Source organism: Coregonus clupeaformis, chromosome 4 (genome assembly GCF_020615455.1).
Source record: "Coregonus clupeaformis isolate EN_2021a chromosome 4, ASM2061545v1, whole genome shotgun sequence".
Taxonomy (NCBI): Eukaryota; Metazoa; Chordata; class Actinopteri; order Salmoniformes; family Salmonidae; genus Coregonus; species Coregonus clupeaformis.
The window spans coordinates 10,874,571-10,900,003 of NC_059195.1; the positions used below are offsets into that span (position 1 = coordinate 10,874,571).

Sequence of the window (25,433 nt, forward strand, 5' to 3'; positions counted from 1 at the left end):
CATATACAGGGCCGTCTGAAGTTTGCCAATGAACATATGAATGATTCAGAGGAGAACTGGGTGAAAGTGTTGCGGTCAGATGAGACCAAAATCGAGCTCTTTGGCATCAACTCAACTTGCTATGTTTGGAGGAGGAGGAATGCTGCCTATGACCCCAAGAACACCATCCCCACCATCAAACATGGAAGTGGAAACATTATGCTTTGGGGGTGTTTTTCTGCTAAGGGGACAGGACAACTTCACCGCATCAAAGGGACGATGGACGGGGCCATGTACCGTCAAATCTTGGGTGAGAACCTCCTTCCCTCAGCCAGGGCATTGAGAATGGGTCATGGATGGGTATTCCAGCATGACAATGACCCAAAACACACGGCCAAGGCAACAAAGGAGTGGCTCAAGAAGAAGCACATTAAGGTCCTGGAGTGGCCTAGCCAGTCTCCAGACCTTAATCCCATAGAAAATCTGTGGAGGGAGCTGAAGGTTTGAGTTGCCAAACGTCAGCCTGGAAACCTTAATGACTTGGAGAAGATCTGCAAAGAGGAGTGGAACAAAATCCCTCCTGAGATGTGTGCAAACCTGGTGGCCAACTACAAGAAACGTCTGATCTCTGTGATTGCCAACAAGGGTTTTGCCACGAAGTACTAAGTCATGTTTTACAGAGGGGTCAAATACTTATTTCCCTCATTAAAATGCAAATCAATTCATAACATTTTTTACATGCGTTTTTCTGGATTGTTTTGTTGTTATTCGGTCTCTCACTGTTCAAATAAACCTTCCATTAAAATTATAGACTGATCATGTCTTTGTCAGTGGGCAAACGTAAAAAATCAGCAGGGGATCAAATACTTTTTCCCTCACTGTATAGGTCCATTATATAGGTCCAAATAATCATTTGCCCGAATCATTTTTATTTTATACTCAAACCTCCCACAGCCCAGATTAAATGGTCTTGCGGGCCGGATCCAACCTGCTGGCCGTAGTTTGCCCACCCGAAAGTATTCACCCCCCTTGGCATTTTTCCAATTTTGTTGCCTTACAACCTGGAATTAAAATTGATTTTTGGGGAGTTTGTATCATTTGATTTACACAACATGCCTACCACTTTGAAGATGCAAAATATTTTTATTGTGAAACAAACTTGAGCGTGCATAACTATTCACCCCCCCCCCAAAGTCAATACTTTGTAGAGCCACATTTTGCAGCAATTACAGCTGCAAGTCTCTTGGGGTATATCTCTATAAGCTTGGCACATCTAGCCACTGGGATTTTTTCCCATTCTTCAATGCAAAACTGCTCCAGCTCCTTCAAGTTGGGTGAGTTCCGCTGGTGTACAGTAATCTTTAAGTCATACCACAGATTCTCAATTGGATTGAGGTCTGGGCTTTGACTAGGTCATTCCAAGACATTTAAATGTTTCCCCTTAAACCACTCGAGTGTTGCTTTAGCAGTATGCTTAGGGTCATTGTCCTGCTGGAAGGTGAACCTCCGTCCCAGTCTCAAATCTCTGGAAGACTGAAACAGGTTTCCCTCAAGAATTTCCCTGTATTTGGCGCCATCCATCATTCCTTCAATTCTGACCAGTTTCCCAGTCCCTGCCGATGAAAAACATCCCCACAGCATGATGCTGCCACCACAATGCTTCACTGTGGGGATGGTGTTCTCGGGATGATGAGAGGTGTTGGGTTTGCGCCAGACATAGCGTGTTCCTTGATGGCCAAAAAGCTCAATTTTAGTCTCAACTGACCAGAGTACCTTCTTCCATATGTTTGGGGAGTCTCCCACATGCCTTTTGGCGAACACCAAACATGTTTGCTTATTTTTTTCTTTAAGCAATGTCTTTTTTCTGCCCACTCTTCTGTAAAGCCCAGCTCTGTGGAGTGTACGGCTTAAAGTGGTCCTATGGACAGATACTCCAATCTCCGCTGTGGAGCTTTTCAGCTCCTTCAGGGTTATCTTTGGTCTCTTTGTTGCCTCTCTGATTAATGCCCTCCTTGCCTGGTCCTTGAGTTTTGGTGGGCGGCCCTCTCTTGGCAGGTTTGTTGTGGTGCCATATTCTTTCCATTTTTTAATAATGGATTTAATGGTGCTCCGTGGGATGTTCAAATTTTCGGATATTTTTTAATAACCCAACCCTGATCTGCACTTCTCCACAACTTTGTCCCTAACCTGTTTGGAGAGCTCCTTGGTCTTCATGGTGCCGCTTGCTTAGTGGTGTTGCAGACTCTGGGGCCTTTTAGAACAGGTGTATATATACTGAGATCATGTGACAGATCATGTGACACTTAGATTGCACACAGGTGGACTTTATTTAACTAATTATGTGACTTCTGAAGGTAATTGGTTGCACCAGATCGTATTTAGGGGCTTCATAGCAAAGGGGGTGAATACATATGCACGCACCACTTTTCCGTAATTAATTTTTTAGAATATTTTGAAACAATTTCACTTCACCAATTTGGACTATTTTGTGTATGTCCATTACATGAAATCCCCAAAAAAATCTATTTAAATTACAGGTTGTAATGCAACAAAATAGGAAAAACGCCAAGGGGGATGAATACTTTTGCAAGGCACTGTATAGTTCTACAGTACTTTTTTCCAGAGCTCTGGTCAAAGGTACTGCACTATTGGCCTGATTCCAATTTAGGAAATGTATGCCTTTCCTACGCACACGCCTTTCATATGCACTTCTCAGTAGTTGGAAATCAGATTTTCCTTATGCAGGTGCGTAACGGGCTTTGCAGGCGTGGTTCCCTTGCACGCTCTGAATACATTTAATTCAACTGCTGAAAATCCTCCCACTTGTTGGCCAACAGATTTACTTGTGTAGTTTTCATTCGATAGGGTTTTCAGTACATTTATCTGAAGCCATCCCTTTAAATAGGGTGTACCTTTAATTAGAATTTTGGTAACAGACTAGAATACATCGAGATAACACAAACAATATATTGATGAATCAAAAATACAGTGGTTTGATTAATCCTGAAATGTATCATATTCAAATCCAATCCATTAAATATTGGAAGGTGAAAAAAGTGTACAATAGGGGTTGATCAATAGTCCTATAAATCTACCCGAATCCTCACTAATCATGAAACTGTATGACAACGGTCCAGTTGTCATGAACCGTGCTCCAGGTTTAACCTTCTACGCGTGGTCTGAATTCCATTATGATTAAAATAGGCTACATGTCCCAAAAAATAGCACAACATCAGCCTAATATGATCCACTAATGCTAGCGACCCTCAGGAACAACTATACAGACACAAAAAGCTACAATTTGAAGAAAACTCACACTAAAGTGACAGTTGTAAATGTATGTTCGTATGCATTGTTGGTTAAGGGCTTGTAAGTAAGCATTTCATTGTAAGGTCTACACCTGTTGTATTCGGCGCATGTGACAAATGAAATGTTATTTGATTTGATTTGATTACTGACAGTGGCTCCCGATAGTGGCTAATATTTAACATGATACAAATTGTAAAATAAAATGGGGAAAAGCCCGGGTATATCATTAAAACATTCTAAAGCGCATATATCAACTCGGCAGGTTCAGCTTTACAGAAACCTATAGCTTGGGTCTCCAAATTTCATCCACGCAAATTATGAGGGCACACAATAAATCTGAATAATGGCACAGCTATTTATAGCCTACATCACTTTATACAATGGGATGGCTCTAATCCTGAATGCTGATTGGTTAAAACCGCATTCCAGCCGGTGTCAATTCCACAAATTACCACCGGCTGAATCTATGACGTTAAAATGTATATTTATTCTGTTCCATCTGACTGCGCAATACACTGTCTCATCAGCCCAGCCAGGAAATGTATAAACTTGATCTCCACTATAAAAAGCATCTAGACATGATCTCACATTTCTTTTAGACTAACATTTAGTTTTCAACAGCAGAGATTTGTATAAACCTTGCTGTCTGTCTCTCCGACATTTGCAACATTGTTTCAATATTCAAATTCGATCTCCAGCTGTCCCATAGTAATGAACGTGTCGGGATGAGACAGACAGGCAGGCAGCGTTTCTCGGGCCAGTCTAAATCATGAATCAGCTGGCATTCTTTTTATGGATATATACAAAGAAATGTAAATTGAAAAAAGGTCAAATGAAACAAAGTGCAGGTAGTTTGCAGTCTTTCCAGCTTCAGTTTGAAGTGATTGTGTTAGCTGTGTTGTTGGCTAGGTCCTCTGAACAACAGTGTCCTGATGAGAGAGCACATTTTCTCTACCGGGTGAAATCACGCCTCATTAGCTCATTGTTATGGATGTGTCAAAATAAATGTCACTAGAAAACATCTTAAACAAATGCAAATGCAGCTACTGTTGTTATTCTGGCTACACTGTTTGATGTGACTGTAAGTTAGCCGTAGTTGGCTAGCTAGCAAGCAAGGGATAAGAACGTTGCCAGCCAGTATGGCAATGGAACATTTAGAACAAAAAAACTGAATGACTGGGTTGCGTCTCTGGCAACCGAACCGATAGAACGAACGAACAGCAGGCTTGGGGAGCAACCCTAGATTTTTGTTGGGACTATATCTTGTGGAAGGATGAAATAGTATGAATAAATTCATAAAAATAAAGTTTTTAATGACAATATGTCAATCGTTATTTGAATATGTTGGAAACCCATTGTATAAAAGTGATAATGCCCTCGAAGCCGGTGTTTGGATGATATATTGGCACGGTTTGCCAGCCCGAGACGAACAACACCCATGCTTATATATCCTGCAAAAACCGGTTTCTCGGGCATTATCACTTAAGTGGAAAAGGGGCCACAATACATACAGTGCATTCAGAAAGTATTCAGACCCCTTGACATTTCCCACGTTTTGTTACGTTACAGCCTTATTCTAAAATTGATTAAATATTTTTTCCTCTCATCAATCTACACACAATACCCCATAATGACAAAGCGAAAACAGATTTTTAGAAATGTTTGCAAATATATTACAAATAAAAAACAGAAATACCTTATTTACATAAGTATTCAGACCCTTTGCTATGAGACTCGAAATTGAGCTCAGGTGCATCCTGTTTCCATTGATCATCCTTGAGATGTTTCTACAACTTGTTGGAGTCCACCTGTGGTAACTTCAATTGATAGGACATGATTTGGAAAGGCACACACCTGTCTATACAAGGTCCCACAGTTGACAGTGCATGTCAGAGCAAAAAACAACCCATGAGGTCGAATACATTTTCCGTAGAGCTCCGAGACAGGATTGTGTCGAGGCACAGATCTGGGGAAGGGTACCAAAACATTTCTGCAGCATTGAAGGTCCCCAAGAACACAGTGGCCTCCATCATTCTTAAATGGAAGAAGTTCGGAACCATCAAGACTCTTCCTAGAGCTGGCCACCCGGCCAAACTGAGCAATCGGGGGAGAAGGGCCTTGGTCAGGGAGGTGACCAAGAACCCGATGGTCACTCTGACAGAGCTCCAGAGTTCCTCTGTGGAGATGGGAGAACCTTCCAGAAGGAAAACCATCTCTGCAGCACTCCACCAATCAGGCCTTTATGGTAGAGTGGCCAGACGGAAGCCACTCCTCAGTAAAAGTTACATGACAGCCTACTTCGAGTTTGCCAAATGGCCCCTTAAAGGACTCTCAGACCATGAGAAACAAGATTATCTAGTCTGATGAAACCAAGATTGAACTATTTGGCCTGAATGCCAAGCGTCACGTCTGGAGGAAACCAGGCGCCGCTCATCAACTGACCAATACCATCCCTACTGTGAAGCATGGTGGTGGCAGCGTCATGCTGTGGGGATGTTTTTCAGCGGCACGGACTGCGAGACTAGTCAGGATTGAGGGAAAGATGAACGGAGCAATGTTCAGAGAGATCCTTGATGAAAACCTGCTCCAGAGCGCTCAGGACCTCAGACTGGGGCGAAGGTTCACCTTCCTACAGGACAACAACCCTAAGCACACAGCCAAGACAACGCAGGAGTGGCTTCGGGAAAAGTCTCTGATTGTCTTTGAGTTGACCAGCCAGAGCCCGATCAAACATCTCTGGAGAGACCTGAAAATAGCTGTGCAGCTACGCTCCCCATCCAACCTAACAGAGCTTGAGAGGATCTGCAGAGAAGAATGGGAGAAACACCCCAAATACATGTGTGCCAAGCTTGTTGCGTCATACCAAAGAAGACTTGAGGCTGTAATTGTTGCCAAAGTTGCTTCAATAAAGTACTAAGTAAAGGGTCTGAATACTTATGTAAATATGATATTTCAGTTTTTAATAAATAATAAATAAATTAGCAAAAAATAAATTAAACCTGTTTTTGCTTTGTCATCATGGGGAATTGTGTGTACAGTCGTGGTCAAAAGTTTTGAGAATGACACAAATATACATTTTCACAAAGTCTGCTGCCTCAGTTTTTATGATGGCAATTTGCATATACTCCAGAATGTTATGAAGAGTGATCAGATTAATTGCAATTAATTGCAAAGTCCCTCTTTGCCATGAAAATGAACTTAATCCCCAAAAAACATTTCCACTGCATTTCATCCCTGCCACAAAAGGACCAGCTGACATCATGTCAGTGATTCTCTCGTTAGCACAGGTGAGAGTGTTGATGAGGACAAAGCTGGAGATCACTCTGTCATGCTGATTGAGTTAGAATAACAGACTGGAAGCTTTAAAAGGAGGATGGTGCTTGAAATCATTGTTCTTCCTCTGTTAACCATGGTTACCTGCAAGGAAATACGTGCCGTCATCAATGCTTTGCACAAAAAGGGCTTCACAGGCAAGGATATTGCTGCTAGTAAGATTGCACCTAAATCAACCATTTTTCGGATCATCAAGAACTTCAAGGAGAGAGGTTCAATTGTTGTGAAGAAGGCTTCAGGGCGCCCAAGAAAGTCCAGCAAGCGCCAGGACCGTCTCCTAAAGTTGATTCAGCTGCGGGATCAGGGCACCACCAGTGCAGAGCTTGCTCAGGAATGGCAGCAGGCAGGTGTGAGTGCATCTGCACGCACAGTGAGGCGAAGACTTTTGGTGGATGGCCTGGTGTCAAGAAGGGCAGCGAGGAAGCCACTTCTCTCCAGGAAAAACATCAGGGACAGACTGATATTCTACAAAAGGTACAGGGATTGGACTGCTGAAGACTGGGGTAAGGTCATTTTCTCTGATGAATCCCCTTTCCGATTGTTTGGGGCATCCGGAAAAAAGCTTGTTCGGAGAAGACAAGGTGAGCGCTACCATCAGTCCTGTGTCATGCTAACAATAAAGCATCCTGAGACCATTCATGTGTGGGGTTGCTTCTCAGCCAAGAGAGTGGGCTCACTCACAATTTTGCCTAAGAACACAGCCATGAATAAAGAATGGTACCAACATATCCTCAGAGAGCAACTTCTCCCAAACATCCAAGAACTGTTTGGTGACGAACAATGCCTTTTCCAGCACGATGGAGCACCTTGCCATAAGGCAAAAGTGATAACTAAGTGGCTCGGGGAACAAAACACATTTTGGGTCCATGGCCAGGAAACTCCCCAGACCTTAATCCCATTGAGAACTTGTGGTCAATCCTCAAGAGGCGGGTGGACAAACAAAAACCCACAAATTCTAACAAACTCCAAGCATTGATTATGCAAGAATGGGCTGCCATCAGTCAGGATGTGGCCCAGAAGTTAATTGACAGCATGCCAGGGCGGATTGCAGAGGTCTTGAAAAAGAAGGGTCAACACTGCAAATATTGACTCTTTGCATAAACTTAATGTAATTGTCAATAAAAGCCTTTGACACTTATGGAATGCTTGGAATTATACTTCAGTATACCATAGTAACATCTAATAAAAATATCTAAAAACACTGAAGCGGCAAACTTTGTGAAGACCAATACTTGTGTCATTCTCAAAACTTTTGACCATGACTGTAGATTGATGAGGGAAAAAAGCGGATTTATTAATTTTTGAATAAGGCTGTAACGTAACAAAATGTGGAAAAAGTCAAGGGGTCTGAATACTTTCCGAATGCACTGTATGTTGATAAGATTTTCAGTTTGCTTCCATATGACTGGTTTCACATACGTCCCCAGGGATCATAAGTAAAAATCCTCTAAAACAATTGTTTTGTGTATTTACAATCCCCTTCTCCAAACGGATTACTCATTTACCTAGTGCTTATCAAGTTCTTATCAATTTATAAAGTGCAGTGCATGGAGAATGCTGTTATTTCTATCTGAAAAAATAAGGTAGAAGCTTTTTCCACTTGGAACCAGCACGTTTGATCAACCTTATTCATGGTTTCCTTGCATGTAAAGGTGGTGGATTTATGAGGGAATTTAGTCAAGGTCAGAATACGGCGTATCTGTAGACGCTAGGGCTGTCCCCGACTAAAATAAATCTTGGTCGACCGAGAGTTGTCTGTTCTTTTGACCAATCGATTAGTCTAAATTTTAAAACTTGTATTTTTCCATATATAGACACACCCTATGTTTGAATAAAATCAGCTATATGTAGGCTACTGTGCTTGTCTGATGCTTTAAGCACTGCAATTAAAAATTACGACACACATATTACTAGAGGGAGCCAGAGGTCAACATAGCTTAAAACTTTTCCCTACCAGACCCTCCTCCTCCCGCTGCCTGCTGGCCTTTGCAGAATCTGAGTTATGCTCCTTAGGTTGCCCGTAATAGGCTACACCAATGGTCGGCAACCTTTTCCATTTAGAGTGCCAAGTTATCGTACCGTTTCTAGTGATCTGCGTGCCAGTTATGATTTTCATATGCACATTTTTGTGGAACAGTTTCATTTAATTTATAATAAAGTCTTCATATCTCAAAATCAATGTCATGTGGTTAATCAAAATTTGATCTAAATGAAAATTATACAAATCTAAAAGTAACTTCTATTGCCATTGCCAACATGTAAAAATAGCCTACATAAAACCAACAAATAAAAACAATACAGGTTGAAAATATCCTGATAAAAATATATATCCTATAAATCACATTGGCTGTGCATGGCCTGTCTGCAAGGAACTTGAAACATTGTATCAACTATTAACTTGGTCTGCCCCCAAAGCTCATGCTAGCAAACTTACAACATTGTATAAAATATTCTGGGCCCTCAGAGTTTCCTGCAGCAGTGAGCTCCTGACAGACAGAAAAACCCAGCAGCATTGCAGTTCATGACACAAACCGTTGTGCCTGCCACCCAGTGGCGATTTTAGCATGTACAGTTGAAGTCGGAAGTTTATATTCATTTAGGTTGGAGTCATTAAAACTCGTTTTTCAACCACTCCACATATTTCTTGTTAACAAACTATAGTTTTGGCAAGTCAGTTAGGATATCTACTTTTTGCACGACACAAGTCATTTTTCCAACAATTGTTTACAGACTGATTATTTCACTTATAATTCACTGAATCACAATTCCAGTGGGTCAGAAGTTTACATACACTAAGTTGACTGTGCCTTTAAACAGCTTGGAAAATTCCAGAAAATGATGTCATGGCTTTAGATGCTTCTGATAGGATAATTGACATAATTTGAGGTAATTGGAGGTGTACCTGTGGATGTATTTCAAGGCCTACCTTCAAACTCAGTGCCTCTTTGCTTGACATCATGGGAAAATCAAAAGAAATCAGCCAAGACCTCAGAAAAAAATTGTAGACCTCCACAAGTCTGGTTCATCCTTGGGAGCAATTTCCAAACGCCTGAAGGTACCACGTTCATCTGTACAAACAATAGTATGCAAGTATAAACACCATGGGACCACGCAGCCGTCATACCGCTCAGGAAGGAGACGCGTTCTGTCTCCTAGAGATGAACGTACTTTGGTGTGAAAAGTGCAAATCAATCCCAGAACAACAGCAAAGGACCTTGTGAAGATGCTGGAAGAAACCGGTACAAAAGTATCTATATCCACAGTAAAATGAGTCCTATATCGACATAACCTGAAAGACCGCTCAGCAAGGAAGAAGCCACTGCTCCAAAACCTCCATAAAAAAGCCAGACTACGGTTTGCAACTGCACATGGGGACAAAGATCGTACTTTTTGGTCTGATGAAACAAAAATAGAACTGTTTGGCCATAATGACCATCGTTATGTTTGAAGGAAAAAGGGGGCAAAATGGCTTAAGGACAACAAAGTCAAGGTATTGGAGTGGCCATCACAAAGCCCTGACCTCAATCCTATAGAAAATTTCTGGGCAGAACTGAAAAAGCGTGTGCGAGCAAGGAGGCCTACAAACGTGACTCAGTTACACCAGCTCTGTCAGGAGGAATTGGCCAAAATTCACCCAACTTATTGTCGGAAGTTAAACAATTTAAAGGCAATGCTACCAAATTCTAATTGAGTGTATGTAAACTTCTGACCCACTGGGAATGTGATGAAATAAATAAAAGCTGATATAAATCATTCTCTCTACTATTATTCTGACATTTCACATTCTTAAAATAAAGTGGTGATCCTAACTGACCTAAGACATGGAACTTTTACTAGTATTAAATGTCAGGAATTGTGAAAAACTGAGTTTAAATGTATTTGGCTAAGGTGTATGTAAACTTCAGACTTCAACTGTAAATCTTGGTGGGCCATCTATAATGTTTTGTACACTCAGTGTAGACTAGAGGCAATGATTAAAGATGTAATAATGGATAGGTCCCTCTAGTGTACAGCTTTGGCGGTGCAGTCAGACAATAGATACCAGAGGACTAAAGTCAATGGTGTTGCAGCCACAGCTGCCACACTCACCAACCAAAACAGTGTTGCTTTTTTTTATGCATGCCAGCAAAGCAACTACACAACACAACACAACACTAAACAATACATGAATTGCACTATAACGGTGACAAAAGGTGCCCACAAACTGTTAGGGCCTACATAAAGCCGTCCCAACAGCAGAGTCCCAACAGCAGTCCCAACACCTTACCATTGCTACACCTGGTTATCAGCGGAGCCTTGTCTGGCAGCGAAACAGTTCATTCAGTCTCATTTACTGCCTTATAAAAAACCATAGCTTATATGGCTGATTGCTTAAACAAATGTGGTTTCTACTGACAATTGAGATGTACAAACTATGGCATAAGGGGACGACGAGCGGATAAGAGGCAATCCGCAATTTCGATTGAGACATTAATGAGTGAGCTAGAACGGACGTAGTCAATATAACTATTTGTTCAGCACTTTTGAAATGTACAGCGACAGAATTCAGAACATGGGCCGTTCTTTCAGTATTCTCCCTGTACACCAAGTCAGAACCGTAGGATAAATAAAGGGGGCAGACAATGATTACATTTCGATGATTACATTTCTCTATAACAGGCTATAGGCTACATGTGCACCACCAAGTCAGAACAGTAAGCTGAATTATGAGGGGAAAATGGACCAAATTATTAGGGTGAGGCACATGGGCTACTAACAGCTTACTACACAACATACACTTAGTATTACTTTCTTAGCTACAGTATACATATCTCCCTGGCATATTACATCATTTATGCAGCAGCATGCAAGACATTTTTGGACTCACCTTATTGTGCTGTGCTCACTTGAACAGGAAGGTGGTATGGCGGTCCTTCGTGGGCAAATTTTGTCATCAAACTTCGTCATCAAAGTCTGGCATTCTCTGGATTTATGGTGCTTTCAAGACAACTGGGAACTCTGAAAAAAACAAGGTCGAATCATGATGACTTCAGGGATCTTCAGGTCGGAGCTCTAGAAAGAGGCCCGAGTTCCCGACTTGCAATTCCGAGTTGGATGACCGTTCAAAATGTATTTTCCCATTCAGAGCTCGTTTTTTTCTGAGTTCCCAGTTGTCTTGAACTCACTGAAGTCAGATTTCTCAGTTCTGAGTTTCCAGTTGTTTTGAGCGCGGCAGAAGTCATTCTGGATTGACAGCATGGCCAATGTTAAATGTTTATCCTTTTAAGCTTGGAAAAGAGACCCTTAAACCCAGACTTGGGACCACACACCCACTCCACTGAATAGCAGGCTAGTGATCGCTTTGCAGTGCTTGCAGTTAACCACTGATTCCTTCCAAACCACTCATTGTTGAATTCGCGATTTCCAACTTGTTGTGTAATGTTTATGTCCAATGGCCGATGAGCACCGATACGTTTTATCTATAATTTATCTTCATTATTTCTCTTCATATGACAAGTATTAAAAAGCATTTGCCAGTAGATTATCGATTTGATTCATGATGATAACTGCTAGCTTGCTAGCAATGATTTTGAAAGTATGATGTTGACATGATCAGTCCAATCAAAGCTATGGTAGATATAACGTGATTTGATGTCATTTTATCTGTGGCCAATGACCTTGAGCCTTCTTCGATGGGCACTTCTAATGTAATTCTATGGCAGCATCCAAGGGGCTTGAATTTTCGAGCTCTACCCTTGGATTTGGCGGTGACGTAGTGTCCCCATGAGTGACGTAGTGTCCCCATGAGTGACAGAACACTGAGCCAATCACGGCGCAACAAGAGAATATTATCCAGTCACGGCGCAACTAGAGAATATTACCAACCCCTACGCTCCGTATTTTCCGCTGGCTGCCCCACCACCACAGAAAGCACTGAGCTAGGCTGAAACACCTGCATTTTGGAGCTGCCTTACTCAAGAAAGCGAAAAAAGAGACCAAGTTTGTATGCGGCTTTATTAACTCAAAGTCAGTCAGACAATAGATACCAGAGTACTAAAGTCAATGGTGGTGCAGCCACAGCTGCCATACCCACCAACCAAAACAGTGTTGCTTGTAAGCAGTAAGGGCTCTTGTTGTCTTTAGTTGATATTTCAATGCATGTGTCTCTGTACTTGAACCAGGTGCTGTATGTATCAATCCTCTCAAAGTAGGAGTGCTAATCTAGGATCCCCTCTGTCCATTCATTATAATCGTACATTTAAGAACTGATCCTAGATCAGCACTACTAGTCTGATATGCTCGATACATATGGCCCCATGGTCTTGGTTTGTGTTGCAGGTGTGGCCCGGGTGGGCTATGGAGATGTGTCCTCTCGTAAGGCCCTGCGTGAAGCTCTGCAGTGTAAACCCTTCTCCTGGTACCTGGAGAACATCTACCCTGACTCTCAGATCCCCAGGCGATACTACTCACTTGGTGAAGTATGAAGTATTTCAGATACTACAGCCCAATGTACCTCTCATGACCATGTATGCATCCCAAATAGCACTCTATTCCCTATATGGTGTACTATTTTTAACAAGGGCCCATATGGAATTGGGTGCCATTTGCAATGCAGATCATTCATTTGATATCATAAGACAGTAGTCCTACTTCTCTTTAAAGTAAGTCAGGGATGATAACTGGCGTCATGGGTTTAGTTGTTGACTCAAACCCAAGCACAGGCTAGAGTTAGCTAACAACATTCTAGATAACAGGTTAGCACCAGGCAAAGAGGGGAATGATCTTGATAACATATGCCAATAAAAGAGGAAGGCCATGATTGATAAAGAGCATGTTAAATAATGTGACGGGTTGGGAGTTTGGAGAGGAGGTTGTAATCCCCAAGTTTAATTCTGATGAGGCTCCACGATTTTACAGCCTGCATCCAATGTACTGCAGTAAAAGCTGCCTATGGCAGGGAACTGCAGCAGTTGCAGTAGCAGGAGTACCCTCAGTCTTCCCTTCCCCTCTCCTGCGCTCCCGTCTGTTCCATGATTAACTCACTCCACAGCACACATCCCACTTTTAACAGCTCCAGTCATTAGCTTTTATATCATTTAATTATGAACGGTACCATTCCTGCATAGTAAGCAGGTTATACAACACATAGTACATAGAGCATGCCCCTATGAGTATATTAGTTAGACATTAGATGGCTCATTGGATTATGGAATCATTAAATAAGAATTTGGGTTGGGAACATAGATCACAACCGGTCTGATTTATGCAGCCATTTGCGTTGCTAAGCAAGGTCCCGAATTATGACTTACATCACCGGTGAGGTAATGAGTTAGATTGCTAGTTTTATTGAATAGTAAATATTTAATTAGATTTGACATCTGGGCCACAGAGACAGGAAGCAGGTGCTTTTAATTTTGTCACCTGGAAATGATGTGCCAGTGTTTGATGAGAGGGATGCCATTTCTTTCACCTCTATAAGCGTGGCTTTTGTTAGCTGTAAATATTCCAGGTTGGATGGAAGGATGGTAATTATGAATAAGTATGAATCCAATGTTGAATCTCTCATTTTATTCCTTTCTACCCCTAGATCAGAAATGTTGAAACAAACCAGTGTGTGGACAACATGGGCAGAAAGGAAAATGAGAAAGTTGGCTTCTTCAACTGCCATGGCATGGGTGGGAATCAGGTAAGGAGACTGCAGTAGAGAGTAGAAAGAGCAGAGAGCTATGGACTTGGTTGCAAAATACCTTTCCCATATTTCCTAGGTTTTCCAGAAATCCCGGTTGGAATGGAGAGAATTAGCAGGAAATCCAGAATCCTCCAGCCAGGATTTCTAGAAAACCTAAGAATTTGGGAAAATTACCAGAATTTTGCAACCCAAGGAGCTATGGACTAGTAGGTACAGTAAATGTATTGTTCTCTCCGCCAGGTGTTTTCCTACACAGCTGATAAGGAGATCCGGACAGATGACCTGTGTCTGGATGTGTCTCGTCCCCATGGCCCTGTGGTCATGCTGAAGTGTCATCAAATGAAGGGGAATCAGATGTTTGAGTATGATGCAGAGGTAAGATCAAATTCAAGACTCCTCCTGTACTGTGTGAGTCATGACAGGAGTGTGATAACTTGTGATTATGATGCCTTTGCCACACACTGATTGTCCAGAGTAATTTCTGCACTATTACATAGGAAGAGATTTCATATGTATAATGACACACCTGTCCTAATACATCTATAAATCTTCAAAAATTGTATGATTGTTTTAAGCCACCAGATGGTGCTACATGTCAGGAGTTGGGCTTCCGGTCAAATCCTGTACAGTAGCCTTCATTCTGTAGCTCTGTGCACATTGCAGCCCATAGTATTCCCCATTTATTAAAATGTTCTTCTCTCATGTAGTATGTTGGCAAGTGGGAATATGATTTTGAGGTAAGCTTTCTGACCTGGTGCTCTTGAATGTTGTCATCTAGTTGATGTAGACAGTGTATAAGTCCTGTCTTTGGCAGGTAGTAGTATCTTGTTCTTAGTGGTTGTGAGGCCAGTGTTTTTTCTCAGTAGTCTACGAAGTCCTGTGTGAAGTTGTGTTAGTAGTTAATTGAAGAGGTTATGTTAATGCTCTGAGGAATGTGACTTGTTAGCCAGACCAGTGGACCGAACAGACGCCACTGTCCTGTTTTGAGCCTAATGACGTGTGTCCCACATTGCACTCCATTGACTCAGACATAGAGTTGCAAAATTCCAGTAACTTTCCAAAAATTCCATGGCTTTCCAGAAATCCTGGGTGGAAGTTTAATGGAATTCTTGTGAATTTTGGGAAAGTTGCTGGAATTTTGCAACCATATGACAGCAATGTTAGACACTACTGGATGGCCCATGATATTCCAAAAGATTGGTTTTCATTTCAATGATCCAGGACTTGATGAATTGAGTGCACTTCTAGATCAATCCATAATATATCTATCATGAAAACCATCTATGCTAATACAAGTGCCATTTTGATGGCACAGCACCAACAATAAAGCATATACATTCTCATAGGGAAACTGTAGCATACAACAATTGTGTATTCTCAAACCAGCCTTAATATTAACAATTAATATCGTTATATTTCTTCCACTGGGACACATTCATATCAGATATCAGCTATGTAAAAAAAACTATGATGCTATATATTTTTTTAGAATATAATCTTTGAGAACTAACAATCACCTAAATAAAAGCTAGACAGTCAGGGAGAATTTAAAATTAAAAAACATTGAACTTAGCAGTAAATATGTTGTTATTATACAAAATAACACAGCATTAGCCATGGCAAAAATAGAATTGCAGGAAATTAGCTTTAAGACTGCAACATTCTCTCTCAGCTTCATGGCAAAATGTGTAGAATTGTAGGAAATTAGCTAAAAAAACGCAAAACCTTCGCTCAGTTCAATTAATACTATTTGTAGAATTACAGTAAATTGGCATAAAAATACAAAAATGTCTCTACGGGGCCTTTAAAATGTTCTCTAAAATTCCAACGGCCGACCGTGCCCCCTGCCACGCCCCCTGCCATGCCCACCACCCCTTTCTGATCCAGAAAAACCCTGCTACCTGCTCCAGTATGGTGTCACCTGTCATTGATTAAGATCTCTCATGTCACTGTCAACTTTGAAAAGCCCCCAGGCTCATCTATTTCTGGACAAACCCTCGGCGAGATCCAGGCATTACACTTTGTACTTTAGTTAAATATGTAATATGAAAACATGAATAATTCATGCATTAAGAAATGTCGCTGACATATACAGCAGTGGGGTTTCAATGCCGCTGTCAACGGCCTGATTATTTTTAGCAACAGTGTGACGGGCGATACTGCTGATCCCAGCCGTACCATTAACATTTCATATGGTCATCATTTTCAGCATCCGAGAGACAGAGAGAAATACCTGACTTCTACATAATCTCCATATTCCAGGTGGTCAGAGCCTGAGCTTGAAGTGGACTGAAATAGCTGTCGGTACACATTTTGGGTACCTGTTTATATTTAGGTGCCGGTACTCTGCAATATTTTTAAGCCAATATTCTTCAAGAGGTACTGGTACTCAAGCAGTAACAAATTTGAGGTGCCGGTACTCAGTACCAGTGTGTAACAGTCCAATTCAAGCACTGGTCAGAGCCATCTCTCTTCTCACCTCTATTCTCAATCCCTCCCTGCTCATCCTTTCATAGGACTATAGAATATCAGTGTCACCATCCCACCAAGTCCCATCCACTTTTATCAAACTAGGTCTGGTTGAAGGTTTTCTGATTGTAGGAAAAGGTGGTTCCATTCTGAGCAACACTCCAACATAGTCCTTTTACCCTTTAGATGGGTTGTGTAGATTGTGTTTTTTTGGAATAGAAGTATACAGTACTGTTGGTGATCTTGTTGTTGGGCCTGCCTGGCCTGAGTCTGGATCTGTCCTAGCGTTTCTCACTCACCACTCCCATCTCCTCATGTCCCTCCATGACATCCTCCATCCGGATGTCCATCCACAGAAGCACACGTTCCTCCACATCATCACACAGTCGTGTCTGACCATCAGCAGGCTGGAGGACGGCAGCTGGCGCCCCACGGTGGAGTACTGTAATAATAGCCCCTTGCAAGCCTGGGTCCTGAGGAACTTCACCAGGCTGGAGGTGTTTAGGAAGCTCTACTACAGCCCCACTGATTACTTTCTGTAGGGGCTGTCTTCCTGCATGGGCCACCGCAGGTCAGTAACTCACTGTACAACCAGACCTTGTGGAGGTCCTAATGTGTAGTAGTCTAGTGTGTAGTGTTCTAGTGTGTAGTATGTCGTCTAGTGTGTAGTCCAGTGGTGGCTGGTGGGCGGAGATATCGGAGGAAGGGGTTATTGTAATGGAATTCCAGCCATTAAAATTAGCCCGTCCTGCTATATCTCTGCTCACCAGCAACCAATGGTGTAGTTGGCTAGTGTGTAATTGTCTAGTCTAGTGTCTAGTCTGTAGATCTGGAGTTGTGTGACTGTGGTGGAATAGGCTGTCACATTGCTTTAGTAAGTAGCTTCTTACCTCACAGTATGTTTGTTTTCGTTTCTTTTACCTCCGCATTGAGATGTTTTTGGATCTTCAGCATGTTGCGATGCTGGACTTTTCCAACGTTAGTAAAAGTGTACCATGCAAAGCAGTTTCAGTAGCGATTACCACTGACCTTTTGATATGAATCCATAACGACAGGAACACAGAGGCACACAAGGCAACAATAAACGTCCCTTGACAGCTTTAGATGGTGCTGTATACATGCCGCTATCTACAAGAAATGTATCCAGCCTTCCGCCGCACCAATTTAGATCTCATTTTACATGTATTTTCCTACATCAATAATTTATTTTGATACGGAAATTCACTGCCGGTCCTCATTGGATGAGAGCCGAGGAGGCAAGGTGGTTTTATTTTTAGCTGATCATCTATGCGATGGGCAGATTGAAATGGGCTCGCCTTTGTTTACAAGCTCTTTTGAAGTGATCCCTCATTGTGAGCTGTGCTTTCATGGCGCTGGCCTTGGGAAAGTGAGGGCTGCATTTTGAACACACTCCTATGGCCTCATAACAGCTGTGTTCAGTATGCAGCGTGTTCTCATTGTCTGAGGATTGAATTGCAATCACCACTCATTTCCATTTTACCTATATACATCTACTAAATCAAGTCTGGATGCTCGCTGCAATTAACTACCGGCTTCTGTTTGATATATGGATTGTATATCTATTTGTCAGTCCCTTAACTTTAGCCATTTACCGCTTTCCAGTACCTCTGTAATTAATTGGAGTTTATTTGTCTGTTAAACAGTCGGCGTCTGCCTGGTAAAGAACATATTCATTGCTGTGTGCTCTCCTTTTCGGACTACTGTTGGTTAAATTAGGTGAGTTGCTTTCAGGGCTATTGCTCTTTGTAAACATGACGGTGTTAGAGCAGCCTGCTGTCAGATGGCCTTATTCCGTGTTCTGTTCCTACCGTGTTCTCTGTCCTTGAGATTAACACTGCAAGACGCTCTCTGAACAGACAAAATTGGGACCACAATTATTCAGTGGCTGTGTCCCAAATTGCACCCTATTCCCTTTATAGTGCATCATTTTTTTTACCAAAGCCCTATGGGCCCTGATCAAAAGTAGAACACTATAAAGGCAATAGGGTGCCATTTGGGATACAGCTTGGCCACTGTACTGAACAGCCACAGTATCTGACCGTCATGGCTCCCTCCAATGGCAGAATGCCAAAATACACATTTCCATTAAATCTGTTGGTACGGTGTAGATTTTTTTGTTACACGCCAGACTCTGTTTTTAAGCATTATTGGTATCAGAACAAATACACATTTAAAAGGGATCCTGCATCTGTCAGGAAGTCGTGTTGCCGACTCCTCTTTGTGACATAGCGGATAAATGTTCTTCACCCTGGGCCGGCTCTTGGAAACCATCTTCATTTAATTAGCAGGTCTCAGCTGTGCACACACACGGCACAGAGCTCATGAGCCACTCTCTGGGACTGCAACAGCTGTAATGGGAGTTTTTACTGCCACTGAGGAGCAATGAAATAATTATGAGCAGAGGACACGTCCCCCACATGTCTAATATTTTCATTAAATATGGATTGGTTTTCGTCCTCTCTTATATTTTCTTCATGCTGTCTTTTCTGCACTGAAGTATGGTGGGATCTTTCAGGGATGGCAAAAATAGCATCTCCATTATTGCCCCAGCCATGTTCTTATGATTAATAAATAAGCTTTAGTGTAGTGGAGGTTCATAGGCCTACTTGAATTTATTATCAGGTACAGTACTATAATGGCAGATATTACAATTTTGCCTTGATAATGTAATACTATTTGGACAGCTATGGTTTTGAGGACATCAATACATGAATTTGTTTTATACATTTAAAAAGCAGAACATTGTATTTTTGAAACCTTTGCACCAAAACCTGCCTGAGTGGTTGGTTTTACTGTAATGCCCGGTTCATCTCCCCTCCCCTCCAGTGAAGTAATGGTGTGAGAGAGAGAGAGAGAGAGAGAGAGAGAGAGTGAGAGAATGAGATGCTGTGTGTGATGCTCTGTATGTACAGTGCCTTCAAAAAGTATTCATACTCCTTGACTTATTCCACATTTTGTTGTGTTACAGCCTGAATTCACCCATCTGCACACAATACCCCATAATGACAAAGTGAATTGAAAATGAAATACAGAAATATCACACCCCTGAGTCAATACATGTTAGAATCACCTTTGGCAGTGATTACAGCTGTGAGTCTTTCTGGGTAAGGGACTGTACGTTATTTATAATGAGGGATACTGTACCTGGAGAAAATCGGACCTCTCTGAAATGAAAATGGATGGCCCTCCCTTCAGTAAAATATATTTTTACTGACCTTCCCTGAACATTAAAAAAACAAACATAATAATTCAAACATAAAGTGGATAGCAGAGAACATGCCTACCATTTATCCTCACTCCTAGGACAGACCAGAGACTTAGATATGCAGTTTCAGAAACTGTTCTTTGTTTTGTAAGCGTTACATGACAAAGTAACCACAAGGTTGTGGCTTCGAAGACCACTGCGGACAAGGGTAGGGGTGAAAAGATCTCCATTATAGTAAAAGCACTACATTAATCTATTGTCTTATGTGCGGTCTGAGAAAATTCTACGTCATTTTACATGACTGGAGACAAGCAGAATATTTTTTTATACCACAATAGAGCATGACAAAGAATGAGCGCATGCTGCAGCACCAAAGACGTTTTGATTTATATACAAGCTATTGTTAAAAAAGAGGATAGTCTCAGTTTGGAACAGTTTTAAAGTTGTCTATCAACTGTAAAAATTGAGCGCAACGGAACCAGTTACAACTGAAGTATCTGATCATCAATGAATGAGAGAAAAGGCCATTCGTTTTTTAACACAGCAGGTGGGCCTATATGCATTTGTAACTTTTTTTCATTTGGGAAACTATCATTTTCTAATTTATTTTATTTTATTCCATAATATTGTTGTTACAAAATAGATTTGTGTTGACTGTGATTAGGGCATGGGAATATAAGACCATCTGCTAGGCTAAATTAACAAACTACATAGGCATGCATAGCTCACCGCATGATACTCAAACCAAAGTATAGCCTAATAAGGCATTTTTCATTTCATTATTATTTAATTCTAACTAATTATATTTTTGAAGTTCATTTTATACAGCCTAAATGCGAAATGTATAGGCATGTTGTTGAAGTGCTGTTGTTGTGTTGTTGAAATGCTGAGCATAGCATAAATATATTAATTTTAGTTATTTCTTAGGCTACCTGGCTTGCTCTTGACTGATTTAGAATAAGTATGTTGTTTAATAGCCTGTTGAAATGTTGAACGTCAATTGATAGTGACAGAATCACATTACTTCCCAAGCAAAGTACATGTTTTGTCTCATCGGCTATAGAAGGTTGTAGAGCAGCATCTGAATGTCATAGAGACAAACAAATATATCCCATATGCATCAGAGTCACGTCTTTCCCCGGCATTTTACAGCTTTTTTCTAGCATAAAGCATTGCGGACTAAAGTGTCGTTATAGATTGCTTTATATAATCAGGTCCATTTAATTATTTTCAAAATCTTAAGCTAACAAGGGGTAGGCCTATGCTTTTAGCCATTTCTTTAACAAAAGCCACAATACCCTCACATACCCCCTCAATCAAAGCCCTGGTTTTAACTTAACACACCAAGCCCTTCAATGACACTGAGATATTTAAGGAGTGCATGGTGACTGATGGAATTGTCTGACAAAATCTATGGATGGTAGACTATAATTCTGTCTGTCACACAGGTAGGCCTACCTCTTATTTCTTGAATATGAAGAAATAGGCTCCAACACAAAGCCCTCTTGTTAGTATCCTAAAGTCAAATTAAAATGAAGACTGTTTAAATGAATTAGGCCTTCTCGAATTAACCTTTCAGCACCCATGCGCTGTTCATTTCCGCGGCTGCCGCTTGCTAATAATGTAGGTTATGTAAATTACTTGAATAAGGTCAATAACTCTGATAAATAGCTTCATTATGGGCAACGAAACATATTGTTTTTATTAAAATCAAATATAGTAGTAGCAAGCTTAACTCCTGTCCTCCTTCTCATCTTCGCGCTCTCCCTTTCAAACTGAACAGGACATCAGTAGGCCTAGTCCACGCACACAGATATTGAACTTTTGGGACAAATATAGTACCACCATACTAAAGTGCCACCGTACACAGCACAGCCATTGGTTAGGCAGCACAAAAGGCTTTAGGCCTACATCATCAAGAGCAGTGCAGGCCAGGGCTCATAATTGGGATAGCCTATCCATTGCAGTGTGTAATGCAGTATAGCCTAGTTTTACACCATCCCAGCAGCACCAAAACTCGGGAGGGAAGTACATTTTCTTAGAAATATAACTTTGCCCTGTGCTTCTCCGAGCATGCTCTTCGTATAGCCTAGGCCTATAGCCTATAGTACAGTGGGGGGAAAAAAAGTATTTAGTCAGCCACCAATTGTGCAAGTTCTCCCACTTAAAAAGATGAGAGAGGCCTGTAATTTTCATCATAGGTACACGTCAACTATGACAGACAAAATGAGAAAAAAAATCAAGAAGATCACATTGTAGGATTTTTTATGAATTTATTTGCAAATTATGGTGGAAAATAAGTATTTGGTCAATAACAAAAGTTTCTCAATACTTTGTTATATACCCTTTGTTGGCAATGACACAGGTCAAACGTTTTCTGTAAGTCTTCACAAGGTTTTCACACACTGTTGCTGGTATTTTGGCCCATTCCTCCATGCAGATCTCCTCTAGAGCAGTGATGTTTTGGGGCTGTCGCTGGGCAACACGGACTTTCAACTCCCTCCAAAGATTTTCTATGGGGTTGAGATCTGGAGACTGGCTAGGCCACTCCAGGACCTTGAAATGCTTCTTTTACGAAGCCACTCCTTCGTTGCCCGGGCAGTGTGTTTGGGATCATTGTCATGCTGAAAGACCCAGCCACGTTTCATCTTCAATGCCCTTGCTGATGGAAGGAGGTTTTAACTCAAAATCTCATGATACATGGCCCCATTCATTCTTTCCTTTACACGGATCAGTCGTCCTGGTCCCTTTGCAGAAAAACTGCCCCAAAGCATGATGTTTCCACCCCCATGCTTCACAGTAGGTATGGTGTTCTTTGGATGCAACTCAGCATTCTTTGTCCTTCAAACACGACGAGTTGAGTTTTTACCAAAAAGTTCTATTTTGGTTTCATCTGACCGTATGACATTCTCCCAATCCTCTTCTGGATCATCCAAATGCACTCTAGCAAACTTCAGACGGGCCTGGACATGTACTGGCTTAAGCAGGGGGACACGTCTGGCACTGCAGGATTTGAGTCCCTGGCGGCGTAGTATGTTACTGATGGTAGGCTTTGTTACTTTGGTCCCAGCTCTCTGCAGGTCATTCACTAGGTCTCCCCGTGTGGTTCTGGGATTTTTGCCCACCGTTCTTGTGATCATTTTGACCCCACGGGGTGAGATCTTGCGTGGAGCCCCAGATCGAGGGAGATTATCAGTGGTCTTGTATGTCTTCCATTTCCTAATAATTGCTCCCACAGTTGATTTCTTCAAACCAAGCTGCTTACCTATTGCAGATTCAGTCTTCCCAGCCTGGTGCAGGTCTACAATTTTGTTTCTGGTGTCCTTTGACAGCTCTTTGGTCTTGGCCATAGTGGAGTTTGGAGTGTGACTGTTTGAGGTTGTGGACAGGTGTATTTTATACTGATAACAAGTTCAAACAGGTGCCATTAATACAGGTAACGAGTGGAGGACAGAGGAGCCTCTTAAAGAAGAAGTTACAGGTCTGTGAGAGCCAGAAATCTTGCTTGTTTGTAGGTGACCAAATACTTATTTTCCACCATAATTTGCAAATAAATTCATTAAAAGTCCTACAATGTGATTTTCTGGAGAAAAAAATCTCAATTTGTCTGTCATAGTTGACGTGTACCTATGATGAAAATTACAGTCCTCTCTCATCTTTTTAAGTGGGAGAACATGCACAATTGGTGGCTGACTAAATACTTTTTTTTCCCCACTGTATAGGCTAAGGATCATTTGATTGAGACCACACTAGGCGCACTTGATATTGCACACCCAGCAGAGAATCAGGGATGAGGGGCAGCATCGGGCACACATCGAGATACTATAATAAGCAACTAATTCTCAAACACTGAGCAATATGACATTTGATCGATTACAAATTACAAGACCCTCCCCTGGACTAAATGAAAAAAATACTAAACCCTCCCCCTGACTGAAATTGAAAAAGCATGACCCTCCCCCATTTTCCTCTGCGTAACAATTGTTTACATTTCGACCACTCCCTAAGTCTCTAAGAGCTTTGCGCACCTGGATTGTACAATATTTGTGACCGACCAGCTCGATTCAGTCTTATACAGCAACATTTTAAATGCTGTTTTTTACCAGGGATAAAAGTAGAGACTCAGAGATAGAAAATGGTATATCATACACTACAGTTGAGGAACAATGGGAAAGTAATTCTGCTTTGAAAGTTGATAAACTTGTAACCCCACTTGGCCCTTGAATGTTTTGGTACACCTACTGGAGAGCTGTTCTTTGTCTACACCCATTCAGCATCGTTCACACCCTCTTAAGCCCCACCCATCTCTTTAAGGATTGGCATGAGGCCATGTGCTATACAGAGTGAGTACGGTAGTGTACTAAACAACCAAAGATTTCAAGACTAAAGGCTGGTTTATACTACGTCTATCGACATGTCTGTATACAGTTGTCGCAGTGACATCATTAACATTCTATTGTCGTCCGACATCAAACTTGTCGTTGTTGTTATGAAAAAATATGAACACAAAAACAACAGGCTGCATGACATCAGCAGCCTGGTGGTCCAAAATAGCATAATTGGTGTATTTTAACACCAATGAACCCATCTATTCAAAAATTAATTTAGTATATGTCAATCTAGCAAACCAGGCAACTAAAAGCAACTTTCTCAACAATGTTTTGGTTCGTTTCTAGCTTGTTAGCTAGCTAGCTAACGTTAAGTTAGCTGGCTAGCCAGTTCAAATAATGACCATATCATATAGCTGACAACGTCTTAACTTTAGCTAATTTGTATTCGTTATTACAGGAAAATAAACTCACTTAAATATCATTATTTACAAGTTACTGGCGAGCTATTTACAGAAAATAGCTTACGGTTGTGAGTGTGACAAAATAAAAGCAGGGTATTCTACCGGAGAATTTTAGAACTTGGACACTGTCTCGTTGGCCTAACATTATATCCTAATTTGACTTCGGTGCAGGTCATGTTGTTCTTCACATTATTGTCTCTGGTAAACACACACTATATAAAATAAAATCTACGTTTATTTGTCACATGCACAGGATACAGAAGGTGTAAACTGTACAGTGAAATGGTTACTTGCATAGTGGAGTCTTTTGTTTAGACATGTAGCTAGCTAGCTAGCTAAACAATGACCCATAATCCCAACTCATAACGTTACTACCCTGCATGAATCTGCAGGTAGCTAAAGCTAACCAACTAGCTAGGTTCAATGTTAGCTAGCTAGCTAACATTAGGCTATAACTAGCAAGGCAAATGGCTCTGAGAAACGTATTATATATGAAAATGTAGCTAGCTAGACTCTCTTACCCGTATACATGGATGAACGCTTCTCCCTCTCAGTCACGGATGCCATGGTTGCCCTTAGTTTGAAGATGTAATCCGGAGACAGGTGTTTTATACAACAGCCTTCTTCTGTGTGTTCTCTTTTCAACTCCCTCTGCA

General features: G+C 41.4%; 1 protein-coding gene across 2 annotated transcripts in view; it reads left to right on the forward strand.

Moving 5' to 3' along the window:
* LOC121551715 (polypeptide N-acetylgalactosaminyltransferase 13) overlaps positions 1-25,433 on the forward strand; it is a 113,891-nt gene that overhangs the window by 77,829 nt on the left and 10,629 nt on the right. Inside the window, exons 9-12 of one of the 2 annotated variants that reach the window (XM_041864456.1) lie at positions 12,940-13,079; positions 14,189-14,287; positions 14,531-14,665; positions 17,116-17,330. In XM_041864456.1, coding sequence (XP_041720390.1) covers positions 12,940-13,079; positions 14,189-14,287; positions 14,531-14,665; positions 17,116-17,301 — 560 coding nt within the window. In that variant the 3' untranslated portion in view covers positions 17,302-17,330. The remainder of the gene's footprint in view (positions 1-12,939; positions 13,080-14,188; positions 14,288-14,530; positions 14,666-17,115; positions 17,331-25,433) is intronic. The other variant, XM_041864464.2, reaches the window with a different exon arrangement.